Source organism: Vipera ursinii (genome assembly GCF_947247035.1).
Source record: "Vipera ursinii genome assembly, chromosome: 6".
In the NCBI taxonomy this organism is placed as follows: domain Eukaryota; kingdom Metazoa; phylum Chordata; class Lepidosauria; order Squamata; family Viperidae; genus Vipera; species Vipera ursinii.
The window spans coordinates 7,981,697-8,000,808 of NC_139515.1; the positions used below are offsets into that span (position 1 = coordinate 7,981,697).

The window sequence follows — 19,112 nt, forward strand, 5'->3', positions numbered from 1 at the left end:
AGTAGAGTAGGGTAGGGTAGGGTAGGGTAGGGTAGGGTAGGGTAGAGTAGAGTAGAGTAGAGTAGAATAGAGTAGAATAGAATAGAATAGAATAGAGGTAAAGGTTACCCCGCACATGCGTGCTAGTCGTTTCCGTTTCAAAGCCGAAGAGCCAGCGCTTGTCCAAGGATGTCTCCATGGTCATGTGGCCGGCATGACTAGATGCCAAAGGCACATGGAACGCTGTTACCTTCCCACCGGAGTGGTCCCTATTTTTCTACTTGCATTTTTATGTGCTTTCGAACTGCTAGGTTGGCAGAAGCTGGGACGAGTAACAGGCACTCACTCTGTTACGCGGCACTCGGGATTCAACCCGCCAAAATGCCGACCTTCTGATCGACAAGCTCAGCGTCCTAACCCACTGAACCACCACATCCCTGATTAGAATAGAATAGAGTACTTTATTGTCCCTTTGAATGTATACTAATCAGCATGCATTAAAGTGAAATTTCACTGCATTCAGCTCTCAAAGGGTCACCATCTCCGATATACACTACATAAATATGACAAAAATAATTACAGAATTATGTGTACGCCCACATATATTATATGACACAGAGAAACAACCCAGTCTAGTTCAGATTATGTATACATGCGCATAGTGAGAAAAAAGAATCTTGCGAGTTTACCAGACAGATGGCAAAGGGAACAAAGCTATTACAGAATCGGGTAGTCCTGCTACAAATACTTCAAAACCTCCTCCCAGAGAGGAGCAACAGAAACAGACACTAAAGTTGTTGTGAGGGGTCTCTAACGATGCTTTGAGCTCTAAGCACATATGAGCGCTTATAAGCAGCATCCTGAATACCAGGCAGCGAAATTCTTATGGTCTTCTCGGCTGTCCTTACCACTCTCTGTATGGACTTTCTATCAGAGGCTCTGCCGCCACCAAACCAGACAGTGATGCAGTTTGTTAAAATGCTCTCAATCGTGCCTCTGTAAAAAGTGGCCAGGACACAAGGAGAAAGATAATGATGTGCTGAATTCTGAAGAACTGTGGCACAAATAACAGAGGGATAGAATCAAGATCAAGTGAAGTACTAATACTACTTTACAATGCTTTGGTAAGGCCACACCTGGAATACTGCATCCAGTTTTGGTCACCACGATGTAAAAAAGATGTCGAGACTCTAGAAAGGGTACAGAGAAGAGCAACAAAGATGATTAGGGGGCTGGAGGCTAAAACATATAGGGAACAGTTGCTGGAATTGGGTATGTGAAGTTTAACGAAGAGAAGGGTGAGGGGTGACATGGTAGCAGTGTTCCAATATCTCAGGGGCTGCCACAAAGAAGGAGTCAAGCTATTCTCCAAAGCACCTGAAAGCAGGACAAGAAGCAATGGATGGAAACTAGTCAAGGAGAGAAGCAACCTAGAACTAAGGAGAAACTTCCTGACAGTTAGAACAATGAACCAGTGGAACAACCTGCCTCCATAAGTGGTGAATGCTCCAACACTGGAAGTTTTTAAGAAGAGACTGGACAACCATTTGCCTGAAATGGTATAGGGTTTCCTGCCTGAGCAGGGGTTTGGACTAGATGACCTCCAAGGTCCCTTCCAATTTCTTCTTCTTCTTCTTCTTCTTCTTCTTCTTCTTCTTCTTCTTCTTCTTCTTCTTCTTCTTCTTCTTCTTCTTCTTCTTCTTCTTCTTCTTCTTCTTCTTCTCCCTCCTCCTTCTCTTCTTTCTTTCTTTCTTTCTTTCTTTCTTTTCTTTCTTTCTTTCTTTTTCTTTCTTTCTTCTTTTCTCCTCCTCCTCCTCCTCCCTCCTAATCCCATTCCCTTCTAGCCCTGATGATGTGACCTAGTTGGGTCAGGCAAAGTCTGCAGGAAAACCAAGTTCAGAACACCAAGGACCTCCCACAGTTGTTGTCCTTCTTCTCTTTCTCCTTCCTCCTCCTCCTCCTCCTCCTCCTCCTCCTCCTCTTTCTTTCTTTATTTTTTCTTTTCTCCTCCTCCTCCTCCTCCCTCCTAATCCCATTCCCTTCTAGCCCTGATGATGTGACCTAGTTGGGTGATGAAACATCTGCAAGAACACCACCAAGCTCAGAGAGCACCAAGGTCTCCACCCTGAGGTAAAACACCCAGCAAAGGGGCACCTTCTTGGTCTGCTCCATCCCAATTCACCTGGGTGGAAATAAAGATATTCACACCACCATGAGCCCATCTTCAGAGCAGCTTTTATTTCTGCGCCCCGTTGGATAGTAAAGCTTTCACTCCATGTCTGGATAAATGGCACTGCCTTCCGTTTACGCCACAATGGCATCCGGAGCTCGTAGGCCTCCTTTGCTCGATTTCTTCCCCTTTCTGGAAGAGGTAGCAGGTGAGTTTCTTGGACAGTTCTTCTCCTGAGTCACGACCCCTCCAAACAGAAGCTGGAGTTCAGAATCGCCACTGACCGCTTGATGCAAATGGCCGGGAGCAATCCGACGCCGATGGGACCCTATCGCAATGTTTCCGGCAATGTCCACCAAATCACACGTCAGGTACTGAAGCACCGCGGCCATGTAGACGGAGGCTCCCGACCCTATGCGCTCGGCGTAATCTCCTTTCCGAAGGAATCGGTCGATCCGGCTGACTGGGAAGATCAATCCTGCCCGACAAGAACGGGAGGTTTTCGGCTTCCTCCGCCCTCTTCTGCAAGATGCTTCTGGTTCAAGATCTTCAAAGCTCTCGGAATCACACTGATCGTCAGACATGTTCCACTCCTGCTTGGCACCCCACCCTGAAGTCTTCCCCCACTGCGTGGTTTGCGACGGTTTTTGTGCTTGTCTCGCTGCTCGGTGTTTCGTCTGCAGGTGGTCTTTCTTTTGAGCTTGATTTTGCCCTTCTGCCCTCTTGTCTTGTTTTGATCTTCCAGCCTTTGGATTTTCCTAGCCTTCCAGGTTAAGCTATCATTTGGAGGGCTAGCAGGAGAAAAAATAAAAATCCATGCATCATTTACCAGAGCCCTTTTATGACGTCATTAAGGACTAGCAACGAGGATGCTGATAGGCCAGAGCGTAGCAAATAGGATGCCCAGGGCATTGTTATCCAGGCTGAAGGTAGACAGGCCCTGGCTGAAGAAAAGGGGGTTGACCATTCGCAACAGAGATATATTGCGGAGTGGAAAAAATGGATTGATTACATCCAGAATAAATATGGGACTAAAAAGTTTCATTTAGCATTTGAATAAGTATTGATGTGATACTTATATTGCTTGTAGTTATTTTATAAGAGTTAAAGTGCGATAGATTTAATAGTTTATTGTTGTTTGCATATGGTAGATTATGATTGTTTCTACTTTTACACCTTGTATTTAGCTCTGGGAAGTCGGGGAGGGGGAGGGAGGGAGGTGTTGGGGAGGGTTGGGAAGAGGGGAGGGGGTTGGGAGGGGTTTTGTTTTGTTTTGTTAAAAATAAAATGTACTGTAAAACTTTTCAATAAAAAAAAGAAAGAAAAGGGGGCTGAAATCTCCTCCTTTGTGCTTCCTTTGCCTCTCCAACCATTTCTGATTGTGGAGAGGTCGTGACTCGCAACACCAGTAAGGTACAAAAAAAAAAAATTGGACAGTAAAACAAGCCACTGTGAAGTGTCCACCATATCACATAGCGCTTTGACACCCAGCAGCCAAAAAAACAAACAAACCCCAATGCAATCCTAGGTTGCATTAACAGAGAGACAGACTCAAGGTCATGTGAAGTTCTAGTGCCGCTTTATAAAGCTTTAGTAAGGCCACACCTGGAATCCTGCATCCAGTTTTGGTCACCACGATATAAAAAAGATGTTGAGACTCTAGAAAGGGTGCAGAAAAGAGCAACAAAGATGATCACGGGGCTGAAGGCTAAAACATTTGAGGAACGGTGGCAGGAATTGGGTATGGCTAGTCTAGCGAAAAGAAGGACTAGGAATGACATGATGGCAGTCTTCCAAACTTTGAGGGGCCACCACAAAGAAGAAGGAGACAACCTATTCTCCAAAGCACCAGAAGGCAGGACAAGAAGCAACGGATGGAAACTAATCAAACACAGAAGCAACCAAGAGCTATGGAGAAATTTCCCGACAGCGAGAACAATCAACCAGTGGAAGAACTTTGCCTCCAGAAGTTGTGAATGCTCCAACACTGGAGGCTTTTAAGAAGAGACCTGGACAGCCTTTTGTCTGAAGTGGTATAGGGTCTCCTGCTTGAGCAGGGGGTTGGACTGGAAGAGCTCCAAGGTCCCTTCCAAATCTGTTAATTCTGTTATAGAATCCACAGTGCTGGAAAGGGCCTCAGAGGTCTTCTAGTGAGCTTCTCAACCAGTGGTACGGGTACCACCTGTGGTACATTGGGACCTGGCAGGTGGTACGCGACCATCCTAGTGAAGTGGTAGCAGGGGAGGGGAATGAGCTGAACCGATGGCAGCACCGCACAAGCCTGAGCGAGAGACGGCTGGAGCTGCAGGGCTGTCAGGGCTCAGCGGAAGTGCCAGGATCAGCGCTTCTTCGGGGCTGTCATGGCTCAGCAGAAGCGCCAGGCTCCAGCTGGAGCTCAGCGCTGATCCTGGCACTTCTGCTGAGCCCAGAAGAAGCGCCGATCAGTTGGAATGTTGCAGCATCTCCAGGGTCTTCTGATTTACATTCAGATGCTTGGCAACTGATTCATATTTATGATGGTCACGGTGTCCCAGGGTCATGTGAAGTGACCAAAACCTGCTGCAACCACCCAGCAGACGGTGGGGGGAAATAAAAACCGAACACCCACCCCACCCTACCCCCGCTGCCAATCCTCAACAGAAATGGTCACAACAATGAAAACCTCGGACAGGAGAAAGAGCGCCGCCGGGCGGGCAGGCAGGCCTCTTCCTCGGCTGTGGTTTGGGGGGCACTTTTTTCAGTGCCATTGTAACTTCGAACAGTCACTAAGCGAACTGTTGTAAGTCGAGGACTACCTGTACTTTATCGCTTTTTTCCTTTTTTTTTTTTTGGGTTCTCATGTTTTTGACCCCTTGTTAGGCGACTGGTGGTCCTCGGATGTTGCCATATCCTAAAAGTGGTACAATGGGTGAAAAGGTTGAAAAGCCCCGATCTAGTCAGGACTCCTCAAATCCCCGCAGCCAGTCTTTTTTTTTCTTACTAGACTGCTTTCACCGTTGTTAGTATCTCCAGAAATGTAAACTGTCCAAGGAAATGGAAAACCACAAACAGAGCATGAAGCTTTTTAGACATCCCGAAACATGTAAAAAGTTTTGTGGAAGAATGGAAGTTTCAAAATTAAACGGCGACACTGCCATACAAACACTCCATCTGCGTTGAAGGAAAAAACAAAACTTACAAAGTTACATTTCGCAAGCCAGATTTACAAAACGAGGGCAGATTGTTAAACAAGGTTATTTATCCACAGTGTGTCATAACTCTTATGTATATATATAAAATGCAAAAAAAAAAGGTTTTAAGATTTTAGGCAGGAACTTGATGGAAAACATTTGTTCTGCATTTGGGATGTTTCTGTTCTAAAGCATCTGCTTTCCTTCAAAAAAATAAGTAATTTAACTCTTCTTTTGCTGAAACCAAAGACATTTATCTGCATTTTCTGCCAAAGTTATCCAAAACCAAATGCTCAAAGGGAAACGTTAGTCTGAAAACGTGAAAGCAGTCTTCAACACATTGTCTTTCTTTATATAAAAACAGCTTGGGTCATTAAGATAAGATAAGATAATCTTTATTGTCATTTTACTGTGGGCACAACGGCACACAACAAAAATGAAATTGAGTTGCCCGCTCTCAAAGTGAAACACATACATGACACACACCTAAAACATACTGCGTACAACGTATGTATAGACCCACACCCTCTACATATACATGACAATAACATATTAAATACTGTCCATCTTGAATGCATAACGGAAGGAGGAAGCTTTTAGAGTTCACAAGGTTAATACTGTATGGAACAAAGCTGTGGCTGAATCTGGAGGCTCTACTTTGGATACCACAGAGTCCCCTCCTCCCAGAAGGTAACAAGGGAAACAGGTCGTGAAGAGGGTGTGTGTAGTGTCCCAGACAATCTTGCGGACCCTGCTCAAGCAACGCTTGTGTGCTAAGTCCTGGATGGGAGGGAAGGAACTGCCAATGATCTTTTCTGCTGTCCTCACCATTCTCTGCTGTGGCTGAATCTGGAGGCTCTACTTCGGATACCACAGAGTCCCCTCCTCCCAGAAGGTAACAAGGGAAACAGGTCGTGAAGAGGGTGTGTGTAGTGTCCCAGACAATCTTGCGGACCCTGCTCAAGCAACGCTTGTGTGCTAAGTCCTGGATGGGAGGGAAGGAACTGCCAATGATCTTTTCTGCTGTCCTCACCACTCTCTGCTGTGGCTGAATCTGGAGGCTCTACTTCGGATACCACAGAGTCCCCTCCTCCCAGAAGGTAACAAGGGAAACAGGTCGTGAAGAGGGTGTGTGTAGTGTCCCAGACAATCTTGCGGACCCTGCTCAAGCAACGCTTGTGTGCTAAGTCCTGGATGGGAGGGAGGGAACTGCCAATGATCTTTTCTGCTGTCCTCACCACTCTCTGCACCGCCTTCCTGTCTGAAGCAGGGATGCTTCCAAACCAGATTGTAAAGCAATATGACAGGAAGCTCTCAATCGTCCCTCTATAGAAAGTGGTCAGGACAGGGGAAGGAAGATGAGCTTTATTGTTTATATTTAGGTTTAATACAAATAGGGGCAAGTCTGCAATCTTAACAGGCTACAATAAATACACAAACACAGGTTTTGGAAGGGAAATGGAAGAAATAAGTAATTATGGCCTCTCTTCCTTCTCTGACTTTTTTTCCCAGTTGCAACAGCAAAATTTTGTGTTTTACCATCTACTAAAGCTGCATGCCTCACTTTTCCTTATGTCAGAAGAAGGCAAATGGAATTCCACAGATGTTTCTGGACTAAGCCTCTCATTATCCCTAGCCATAGATACGGGAATTGCAGCTGAGGACCGCAGGAGGTCACATCTAATACTAATCTCCTAACATGGCTTAGGCCCGGGGTACTTGCGAGACCACCTGCTGCCATTGTCAACCTTCCATCGCCTGGTTCGCTCCCACAGAGTCAGCCTCCTCAGGGTGCCATCGGCCAGGCAATGCCAGCTGGCCACCCCCAGGGGGAGAGCCTTCTCTGTGGGCGCGCCGACACTCTGGAATGAACTGCCTCCGGAGCTGCGGACGGCCCCTGACCTTTGGTCCTTCCGCCGTGACCTGAAGACATGGTTGTTCCAACAAGCGGGCCTGGACTGACTATGGTTTTTAATTAGGCTTTTTACCGGGTTAAATTGTCTTGTAATTTTGCATTTATTGTTTAATTCTTTTTTTAAAAAAAATTTATTCTATGTTTTTTAATTTTTATTGTTGTGAGCTGCCCTGAGTCCTCAGGGAGAAGGGCGGCATATAAATTTAAATAAATAAATTAAAACAATGTATGGATTCGATAAAGGAGAAACTTGTAGCTCAGGGGCTTGGTGGGTTTTTTGCAGACATTTCGTTACCCAACTAGGTAACATCATCAGTGTTAGTAAGGAGTGGGGTTTGCTCTCTTTACATTCTAGTTGTTACTAGAATTCCACTAGAGTATAAGCAAATCCTTTCTCCTAGTAGCACTGATGATGTTACCTAGTTTGGGTAATGAAACGTCTGCAAGAAAAGAGCCAAGCTCAGAGAGCACCAAGGACCCCATAGTCTCCTCTTCTCTTCTCTGCAAGCCCCACTCCCTTCTAGCACTGATGATGTTACCTAGTTTGGGTAATGAAACATCTGCAAGAAAACAACCAAACTCACAGAGCACCAAGGACCCCTCAATGTATGGATTCCATATTGCTCAGTTCCAGCATTTCAAAACACTGAACACGACTGCCAAATGGTTCAAGCTTTCCAGCCCAGGTTTATCTGCTTTGGCCTCAAGAAGCAGAGATGTAAATAAGCCTCTTTTCCAGGTTTGTGGTTTCGAGTCTCTCTTTGCAATGTAAGCCCTGCTTAAGACTTTTGGAAAAGACACAGCATGGGTATGGACCAAAAACTCATGCCCAGCTCTGCCCATTAAGTCAAGAAAAGGGTGACCACATTAAAACAAGGGACCAATGCAGATTTGACATCAAGCCTCAGGATATCTCTAAATTAGAATCCAACCTGTGTTTTCTCTTTTCAAACAAACCATCTTTTTTAAAAAAAGTTAACTTATATGCTTCACTTCATTCTTTAGTGTCATTAATTCACCCCTGTATTCATGATGATGTGGCATTGTTTGAAGACTTAATAGTAGCAGGTAGATGCTATTTTAATCAGTAGATGCCATGGTTTAAAACGGAACAGGACAGAATAACAGTTTGTGGTCTTCTAGTCCAACCCCCTGTACAATTCCAGACAAATGGCTGTCCAATCTCTTCTTAAAAACCTCCAGTGTTGGAGCATTCACAACTTCTGAAGGGAAGCGGTTCCACTCATTAATTGTTCTGAATGTCAGGAAGTTTCTCCTTAGTTCTAGGTTGCTTCTCTCTTTGATTAGTTTCCATCTGTTTCTTCTTGTCCTGCCTTCAGGTGCTTTGGAGAATAGCTTGACTCCCTCTTCTTTGGGGCAACCCCTGAGATATTGGAAGATTAGACCCCCCTAGTCCTTCTCTTCATTAAATTAGACATACCCAATTCCAGCAACCATTCTTCATAAGCTTTAGTCTGCAGTCTCCTGATCATCTTTGTTGCTATTCTCTGTACTTTTTTTTCCTAGAGTTTCAACATTTTGTTTATATTGTGGTGACCAAAACCGGATGTAGTATTCCAAGTGTGCAAATATGGACATTATACAGAAAGGTAAGCTTCATTAACCGTGGCCTATTGTCTAGCAAATGAACTCATATCATTACGAGAGATGATGCTGGGGACAGTGTAAAACTATTTTAGTGAAAAGAGCTAAAATCTCCCTCAGCAATGAAGGTGCAGTACATCTGTCTTTCAATCGGCAAGCAAACTACACATTTTTTTTCCTGAGATGCGCAAGTATATGTTAAAATTCTCCACCTAGTATTTGTTCTTGAGCAAAACTATGTTAGCAATGTCTAACCCAATTAATGCACAGCGATCAGTCACCTGCACAAAAATATTTTTTAACACATTAAAGCCAAAATTCTAACAGAGGTTCGAAACCAATCAGAAACTACGCATGGATGTGGCAAAATGTGATCACTGACTCAGTGGCCAAGCGAAGCAGAGAAGAAACTTCTTTTAAAAAAATGAAAATCCAGCTAGGATACTTCATTAAATAAGGTAAATTTTTAACACGGGCAGCACTCACCACCTTGGGCTACCAAGCAGCGCAAAAGGCAAGTTATGTGTCTCTAAAGCTGTCAAGAAATTTTTGATGTTTTGCAGGAATTCGGCGGTTCCTTTTTAAAAATAGCGTGTTACCTGTTTTAGAGTATTTAGACCGCTTTTGATGTGTTCCCTGAAACACCTTGAAATCTTGGTACTGCTAAATCATGGTAGGATTTGAACAGTATCCTTAATCTCTACACACTGACACTGAACAGCAGAAGTTCGATTGGAGCAACACAAAAATCATCAGCCATGCTAGCAGCTGCCACACTTCTGAGTCCATCAAACCTTGGCACTCGACAAGCAATTCCATCAACAGACACGTTAACCTGCAACCAGCCTACAAACACCTCAGAATCCAAATCAACCGCACAACCAACCAGAGACAGCACCGACCCTCAAACAATCCACGCAATACCCCCAACCAGCACTTCACCCCTCAATGGGCCTCACCTGACATGACCTCCCCATCACAAGACCCTCACCTGAGGTGACCCACACCTGACCCATCACAAGACCCATCATAAGACCCTCAACTGAGGTGACCCACACCTGAACCATCACAAGACTCATTACAAGGCCCTCAACTGATGTGACCCACACTTGACTTATCACAAGACCCATCACAAGGCCCTCAACTGATGTGACCCACACTTGACTTATCACAAGACCCATCACAAGGCCCTCAACTGATGTGACCCACACTTGACTTATCACAAGACCCATCACAAGGCCCTCAACTGATGTGACCCACACTTGACTTATCACAAGACCCATCACAAGGCCCTCAACTGATGTGACCCACACTTGACTTATCACAAGACCCATCACAAGGCCCTCAACTGATGTGACCACACTTGGCCCATCTCAAGACCCTGAACTGATATGACCCACACCTGATCCATCACAAGAACCTCATTTGACACACCCATACCTGACCCATCACAAGACCTACTGACCACACAAAGCCCTTATAAGCAGAAGAACAATGACACTGACATCTCCTAAATTCTGAAGATGTTACCTAGCCTGGTAATGAAATGTTCAAAAATCAATCCAGGAGCTCAGATATATATATATATTCAAACTAGGCAGGTTATCACACAGAGTCTTCTTAACAAGATTTATGGAGCTGAAAGTGATACAGAGATATAAGATATATGTCAACAGCTAAGCTGTTTCCGCTACAGTGGATTTATTCTTCTTGGATGTGAAGGGGCAATTTTTTAAATAAGATTTTTCCCAGAAAGATTCGAAAAGTGGGTGTCTTTATGAATAATGGATGAGGCTATAAATATTTACATAAATATCTGCTGATTATTATCATTTTTTTTTCATCAGCCTGAGAGCCATTCCTGGCATCAAGCATGCTCAGAGTAAAAAGTATACTCGGGGCATAAACTTTGAGAAATCTTTGTCCATTCTGTCATTGCTGCAAAAAGCTCTCCCAAAAGCTACAGAATCTACAAGAAGTGCACGACGGCTTGTTCTCGACTTACGACAGTTCATTTAGCGACTGTCCAAAGTTACAACCTCACTTAAAAAAGGGACTTGTGACCGTTTTTTCACGCTTAACGACCGTTGCAGCATCCCCATGGTCATGTGATCAAAATCCAAGCGCTTAGCAACTGTTTCATATTTATGACGGTTGCAGGGTCCCAGGATCACGTGATCCTTTTTGTAACCTTCCGACAAGCATGGTTACCAACTGCAATGACTCACTTGAACAACTGTGGCAAGAAAGGTCGTAAAATGGGGGCAAAACTCACTTAACAAAATGTCTCACTTAGCAACAGAAATTTTGGGATCAATTGTGGTCGTAAGTGAAGGGCTACCTGTATAAATTGTTTGTGCACCCAGCATTTAAAAATCTAATCTTGTCTGTGTGTGTGTATACAGTGTGTGTATATGCACTTAAACCTCCTGCGAAGCTAAAAGGGCAAGAAGACAGAGTGCTGCGTCCTACACGGCCAGTACCTAGGAGTCACGTGGTGGATTCTGGTGTGCAAGAAGGTCCTCATGTAAAAGAAGAAGGAAGCTAAAGCCTGATGATGACGGATGGGACTCCGTCGAAACGTTGCGCCCACACCTTTAGTTCTACGCGGGGAAAAACCCGAAAAACCAAGGATCCATATATATATATATATATATATATATATATATATATATATATATATATATATATACATACATATATACACACACATACATACATACATATATGTATGTATGTATGTATGTATGTATGTATGGCTCAGTGGGTTAGGACGCTGAGCTTGTCGATCTGAAGATCGGCAGTTTGGCGGGTCGAATCCCGAGTGCCGCGTAGCATAGTGAGCGCCTGTTCACTCAGTTCGAAAGCATGTAAAAATGCAAGTAGAAAAATAGGGACCACTACAGTGGGAAGGTAACAGTGTTCCGTGCGCCTTTGGCGTCTAGTCATGCCGGCCACATGACCACGGAGACATCCTCGGACAAGCGCTGGCTGTTCAGCTTTGAAACGGAGATGAGCACCGGCCCCTAGAGTCGGAAACGACTAGCGCGCATGTGCGGGGGAACCTTTACCTATATATATATAGATATATGTATGTATATATATGTATATATATATATGTCACTGTTGTGACTACAACCTGCGGATGGCCTTGGGTTAGGCTGAAACAGGAAATAAGATTTGCCCCGTGTTTGGGGCCTAGCAAGGTATTCAGAATACTTAACAAACACTTTACATACATACATACATACATACATATCTCTATCTATCTATCTATCTATCTATCTATCTATCTATCTATCTATCTATCTATCTATCTATCTATCTGTATATAATTTTCTCCCTACTGTCAAAAATATGCTCTTTCTTAATTGAACCCATTAGGAAGCAGAATACAAACCAAATGTTTATTGCAAAAGGTGAGACTTAAGCACAAAATGCATGAGAAAATGAAAGAGACTAACTCTGGGACAGCGTTTTGAAGTATGTATTGGTGAAGAAAAGATGGTGGCAACAAGAAGAATCACAGTTATCACATCACCTTCATTGGTGATTACAGCTCTGTTAAAATTAGAATAGCAGAAAAATACAATAGGAAGGGAGAGAGGGAGGGAGGAGACAAAGAGAGAGAGAGAAGGAGGGAGGGAGGAGGGAGGGAGGAAGCAGACAAGCAGGGAGAGAGGGAGGGAGGGAGGAAGGAGACAGCACGGAAGGGAGGAAGGGATGGCAAAGAGAAAGGGAAAAAGAGAAAAGAAAGAGATAAAAGAAGAGAGAAGAAGGAGGGGAAGGAGGAAAAAGAGAAAAAAAGAAAGGAGCGAGGAAGGAAGGAAAAAGAAAAAAAGAGGGAAAAAGGGGAAAGGGTGGAAAGAAAAAAAATTAAGGAAAGAAAAAAGGGAGGGAGGGAGGAAAGGATTTTACACGTTCTGTGCCAGAGGGAAAAGACGACTCTCAAAGGGTATGATCTAAAATCAGTTAGTAGAGAAACCAGAAAGAACCAACTCTCTCTCTTGAAAACAAAACAAAACACCAAGCAGAATACAAGTATCGTTACGTTCTCCAGGTATCTTGCATTTCATTTCTTTGCATTATTGTGATCTCCAATAGAAAACAGGCAAAGTGGTCTTAGGAGATGCTGAATGGAGGACCCTGGAAAACAGGATCTCAGAGACTGGGCTAAAAAGTGGTCCCCGTTGGGCAATGTTCTTTCAGAGGGAAGAAAAATCCAACGGAAAAAGCCCAAACCAGTCATTCCGGATTATCTTTTATATTTTTATGACAGAAAGAATGGCCTTCCGTGACAGAACGAAAGGCCCAAAAATCGGGGGTGGGGGTGTGTGTGGGGGAAAAACAGACCGAAAACTCTTTCCCCAACATCTGAACTGCCAGGATTGTTGTAAAAGCTGTTCCCTAATGAATCGCCTGCCCAAAATAACTTTTGAAAGAAAAGGAGACGCGCGTTGACCATAAAAATTCTGGCAGAGGAAGAAGGCCGATGTGACCCAGCCTCAGGAGCTGAGGGAAAATAAAAGTCCTTTCCCCATTCGAAACTTCCAGAGACACCCAACTATCCTTACGCCGAAATAACAGTAAGAAGTTCAAGTTTGATATCCTGTCATTGATGGTCAAGCCATAGAGCGAGGCGCTTTTCAATCCCTTGAAGAGTCACCAGTTTGGGAAGATGGAAGATGTCCATCTTTCAAAACTTCAATTTTCTTTTTCTTTTCTTTTTTTGTTTTTTTGGAAGATGGGAGTTTTGGAGACCTGATAGCAATCAAGAGACAGATTGCTTTATGGAGTAAGTATTTATTTTTTCAAAGCAGAAATAATAATAATTTGCAACTCTGAACCAGTTCTGACTGTGAACCCCTGAGGTCTGACGAGGATAATCTATTCCAGACATTTCATTCACCATTCACTAATCTACTCATCACTAGGAACAGGAAATAATGATAAACACTTTTTTTAAAAAAAAAAATCCATTTCTTTGTATACAAAGTCGGTTTTGAATCAGGTCTATCTTTCCGAACTTATGCCGATGAAAATTTGCCATGTAGCTGGCCCAAAGACCTCCCACGTGAAAGTTCGGTGGAAAATAAAAATTTATTGAGATTAAAAACATGGTCCAAAAGTTTCTTTTCCAACGTTAATCTTAGGTATGTTGTCAGAGAAAACTGCTGTTACTGCTGTGGTTGACAATAAATTGCAATACTGTTTGCTTAGGACACAGTCTGAGTATAAGATTGCTAGATGTTGGTAAGACCAGGATTTACTACACACATCGTGTTTTGCTCATGAAAAAATACAACCGTTTGAGTCTTTAAAAAAAAAAGATACAAATTCTTCTTTAGACTTTTGTACACTTCTGATATCAAAATGAAGATCAGGCCATTTTAGGTTGAAGAGCGGAAAAATTCTTGTAAGATCCCTCACTAATTTTGCTCCTGTTTGTTTTTAAGATGTGACACACAGGTTTAGTATTTTATTGGTTGTTTTTCAGGAATAATTCTTTGGGCTCTGTTTGCAAAATAGCCAAGCTCTTTGTGTCCCCAGATTTCATTGCGTTTCCCGATTGAATTCATGCTCAAACTGGCCACTGATATTAACCCTGTTTTCCTTATCGTTCTATCAACAAAATGGGCAGTTTTAAAGTTTAAAACTGTTAAAAATGGTTTCAAAGCAGCTTACTTTGCTTTTAAATTCAGATTTGACAGGTTCAAAGGAATAATGGGCAACTAAAGGAATAGAAAATTTTTAGCTCTCAAACGAGGGACAACGCTAAAGCAAACTCAGTTCTCACATGCATGTTTAAATTGGTTATTTGTGCTTTTGTACACAGCGCTGTCTTCTGCGGGGCAATTGAACAAATCTGCATTTCTGCTCACCTTCCAGATTAATAACAGCATTTCTCTATTATTATGATGATGTTTTTCCAGCCCTGATCTTTCCTGCATTTCCAACCTGTAGGGAGAGATTAAGGATGGCAGACCAGCAATCACAGGCAGATTTTATCACTCAAGGTTGCAATTTTTTTTTGTTATAGGTTCTGTTGCTAATCTAGAAGAGAATTCTTTCAGTGTCTCACACACCACTTGTATCCAAGGCATGGGAGCAATTATTTAATCAACTGTTGAAAGAAAAGTCTTTATCAGAGTCCAGTTCAAGCCGGGGAAAAACAAAATGGAGATTACTGTTGGAAGTCAGCACCCAGCCACTGTCCTACAGAAGGAAATATTTTAGGGGGGATATTAAAAGGGACAGAACGTTCTATTTCCCCAAAGGAAATCAAGTTTAGGTCTCTCTGCCCTAAGCAGAAACGAGGTCTGTAGAAATGCAGATTTGATAATCCTATTCAGAAGATTGGGGGCAGGAAGGCTGGAGCTGATAGGATTAGAAATACAAAGATCCCTAGAACCAACAACCCCCCACCCAAAAATCCAACACAGGACATAGTCCTCAGCCACAGCCCCAGGGAAGTAGGATATGACCTTTAGGACATAATAGGATTAACCCACCACCATCAGAATAATAAAAGGGCACACTGAACCTCAAACACAAAAGCCCAAGAAGGTATAAAAACCCACCACTCCCAGCTACATGTGGTCAGCTTTCCCAGAGCCACATTTCTGTCTGGCTCTGCTCTTCAATAAACTACAGTCTCCATTTTGCTTACTCCCGGCTTGGATTGTACCCCGGTGAAGACTTTTCTTTCTACACAACACTGCAGCAATTCCAATCTGCAAAAATTTAAAATAATTATGGGATAGACCAGCCTTGCTTTCCAGTTCCTCTTTTTTTTTCAATTCATAAGAGTTAGTTTCTATTTCCTGATGATCATTTCTAGCCTCTTCTGAGCCTGTTTGAATATCTCTAAACCAGTGCTTCTCAACCTTGTCAACTTTTAAAACGTGTGGACTTCAACTCCCAGAAAACATGCTGGCTGGGGAATTCTGGGAGTTGAAGTTCATGTATCTTAAAATTGCCAAAGTTGACAAACCTGGCTCTAAAACTCTTCTTAAAGTATGGACACGATACTGAAAGTAGCAACTCTGCAAAGCAGTTGATGCTGGAGATTAGGGAGGTCCTCGGTATTACGACAATTTATTTTATTTATTATCAAATTTATTGGCTGCCCATCTTACTGCAGGGTAACTCTGGACAATTACCCTTTTCCCCTTAAGCAGTTGCCTTCCAAGAAATATCAGTTCCCCTAATTCCAAATAACTTTTTTTCCTGGAGTTAATTTGCAGCTCACCGAGAGCTATTTTTGCTCAGAGATTGATCAGATCAATAAAGATACAGAAATGTGAAGACCACATAGCTTGCTCTTTTTACTATCTGTAATCAATAAACCACCTCTATGCCAGATGTTTGAGTGCAAACATGCATTTCTCATAAGGATCTTAACACACACATACACAGAGAGACAGAAGAAGAGGGAGAAGGGGAAAGAGAGGAGGGAGAGGGAGAGGGGGAGAGAGACAGAAAGAGAGATGAAGAGGGAGAGCAGGAGAGAGGGAGAGACAGAGAGAGAGAAGAAGAGGGAGAGGGGAAGAGAGAGAAAAGAGGGAGAGAGAGAAAAAGACAGGGAGAGACAGAAAGGGAGAGGGAGAGCGGGAGAGACACACACAGAGACAGAGGGAGAGACAGAGAGAGAGGAAGAAAGGGAGAGAGAGAGAGGGAGAGCAGGAGAGAGGGAGAGACAGAGGGAGAGACAAAGAGAAAAGAGGAGGGAGAGGAGGAGAGAGAGAAAAAGACGGAGAGACAGAAAGGGAGAGGGAGAGCGGGAGAGAGACACACACAGAGACAGGGAGAGACAGAGAGAGAGAAAGAGAGGAAGAAAGGGGGGAGAGAGAGGGACAGCAGGAGAGAGGGAGAGAAAGGGAGAGACAGAGAGAGAAGAGAGAGAGGGGGAGAGAGAGAAAAAGACAGGGAGAGACAGAAAGGAGAGGAAGAGGGAGAGCGGGAGAGACACACACAGAGACAGGGAGAAACAGAGAGAGAGGAAGAGAGAGAGGAAGAAAGGGGAGAGAGAGAGGGAGAGCAGGAGAGAGGGAGAGACAGGGAGAGACAGAGAGAGAAGAGGGAGAGGGAGAGAGAGAGAAAAAGACAGGGAGAGACAGAAAGGGAGAGGAAGAGGAAGAGGGAGAGCGGGAGAGAGACACACACAGAGACAGGGAGAGACAGAGAGAGGAAGAGAGAGAGGAAGAAAGGGGGAGAGAGAGAGGGAGAGCAGGAGAGAGGGAGAGACAGGGAGAGAGAGAGAGAAGAGGGAGAGGGGGAGAGAGAGAAAAAGACGGAGACAGAAAGGGAGAGGAAGAGGGAGAGCGGGAGAGAGACACACAGAGAGACAGGGAGAGACAGAGAAAGAGGAAGAGAGAGAGGAAGAAAGGGGGAGAGAGAGAGGGAGAGCAGGAGACAGGGAGAGACAGAGAGAGAGGAAGAAAGGGGGGGAGAGAGAGAGGGAGAGCAGGAGAGAGGGAGAAACAGAGGGAGAGACAGAGAGAGAGAAGAGGGAGAGGGGAGAGAGAGAAAAAGACAGGGAGAGACAGAAAGAGAGAGGAAGAGGGAGAGCGGGAGAGAGACACACACAGAGACAGGGAGAGACAGAGAAAGAGGAAGAGAGAGGAAGAGAGAGAGGAAGAAAGGGGGGGAGAGAGAGGGAGAGCAGGAGACAGGGAGAGACAGAGAGAGAGGAAGAAAGGGGGGGAGAGAGAGGGAGAGCAGGAGAGAGGGAGAGACAGAGCGAGAGACAGAGAGAGAGAAGAGGGAGAGGGGGAGAGAGAGAAAAAGACAGGGAGAGACAGAAAGAGAGAGGAAGAGGGAGAGCGGGAGAGAGACACACACAGAGACAGGGAGAGACAGAGAAAGAGGAAGAGAGAGGAAGAGAGAGAGGAAGAAAGGGGGGAGAGAGGGGGAGAGCAGGAGAGAGGGAGAGACAGAGAAAGAAAAGAAGAGGGAGAGGGGGAGAGAGAAAAAAGAGGGAGAGAGAGAAAAAGACAGGGAGAGACAGAAGGAGAGGAAGAGGGAGAGCAGGAGAGAGGAGGGAGAGGGAGAGAGGGGGAGGAGAGAGAGGAACACTTATATCACAGTAATTATCAAACAGATCAATGAAAACACATTTCTATCTTTATTTGGAACTGTTACATTGATTTCCTGGACTGCTTTTTTAAAAAAAATTCTTTCCTTAAAAAAACTATTTGCACGCTTACAGTATCCAAAGAAAGGAAACGACTAAAACAAGCCATTCCCAGCTGCTCTGTGTGATTTCCATCACAGAGAAGAGAGTTTTAATCGATAGTTGTTGTCTAAGGAAAGGATCAATTTTAGAAAACAGATTCGCGGGCAACTTTATTCCTCCGTTTGGCTCGGTGTGCCATGCCCATTCGTCTTTGCCCGGCAAAATTACTTCTCTAAAAAGCAGAGCGTGCTCATTTGGCTATTGGCTTTCTGCTCAGTAAATCTTCCCTCCCTGCCAACAATCGTTCCTGACAGAAACACCAGGGTGATCATTTGTTCTACAGAGATGCGCCAAGTTAAGCAGACAGAGTGAGAAGCAATTTTGAAGTAAAATTTCCGACGGTTCTAGTTGCACTTTGGAAATATTTCTAAATAAATCTATTCTTTTTTAAAAAAAATCAACGTGATTCTTCTGACTGGTTTGAAAACCACACAAAAAGTGATTATTTAGAACAGGGGTCTTCAAACTTGGCTCTTTTGTGACTCATGGACTTCAACTCCCAGAATTCCTGAGCCAGCTTGGCTCAGCTTGGAAACCTTTCCCTTTCCCCTCAGCGTGGCTGCCTCAGGAATTCTGGGAGTTGAAGTTCACAAGGCATAAAGCGGCCTAGGCCTAGGCCAGGGGTAGGCAACCTTGGCTCTTTTATGACATGTGGACTTCAACTCCCAGAATTCCTCAGCCAGCTGAAGTCTACAAGTCATAAAAGGGCCAAGTTTGAAGGCCCCTGATTTAAAACAAAGGATTTGCTGATTTTCTCTGTTAAGATGCCAATGAAAATAGTTAAATTAGTAGAGAATATCTGAAGCTTGGGGTTAAATCAGTTTTTTTCCAGCCAGTCATCCTTTGTGAGAATTAAAGTTATTTTTCCAATGTTTATAAAATGTGCTGTTGGCATTTAATACTGGAAAAATGGTCACGAATGTATAAAGGGTACTTCAAATGAATGTTGGAAATGTAAATGTAAAGGAGAAACTTTTCACCATTTAGGGTGGACTTACAATAAAGCAAAGAAATATTGGGAAAAGATTCACATCT

The 19,112-nt window shown here is 43.8% G+C and overlaps 1 protein-coding gene across 1 annotated transcript; it reads right to left on the reverse strand.

Annotated features, from left to right (window-relative positions):
* Window positions 1–1,960: 1,960 nt before the first annotated feature.
* On the reverse strand, window positions 1,961–2,733 carry LOC310642095 (histone H2A, sperm-like; the record flags this gene model as incomplete). The annotated part of the gene is made up of 1 exon (XM_083365516.1): window positions 1,961–2,733. One exon carries the CDS (start codon window positions 2,731–2,733, stop codon window positions 2,284–2,286), a length of 450 nt encoding a protein of 149 aa, XP_083221642.1. The 3' UTR covers window positions 1,961–2,283.
* Between the last annotated feature and the right edge of the window lie 16,379 nt (window positions 2,734–19,112).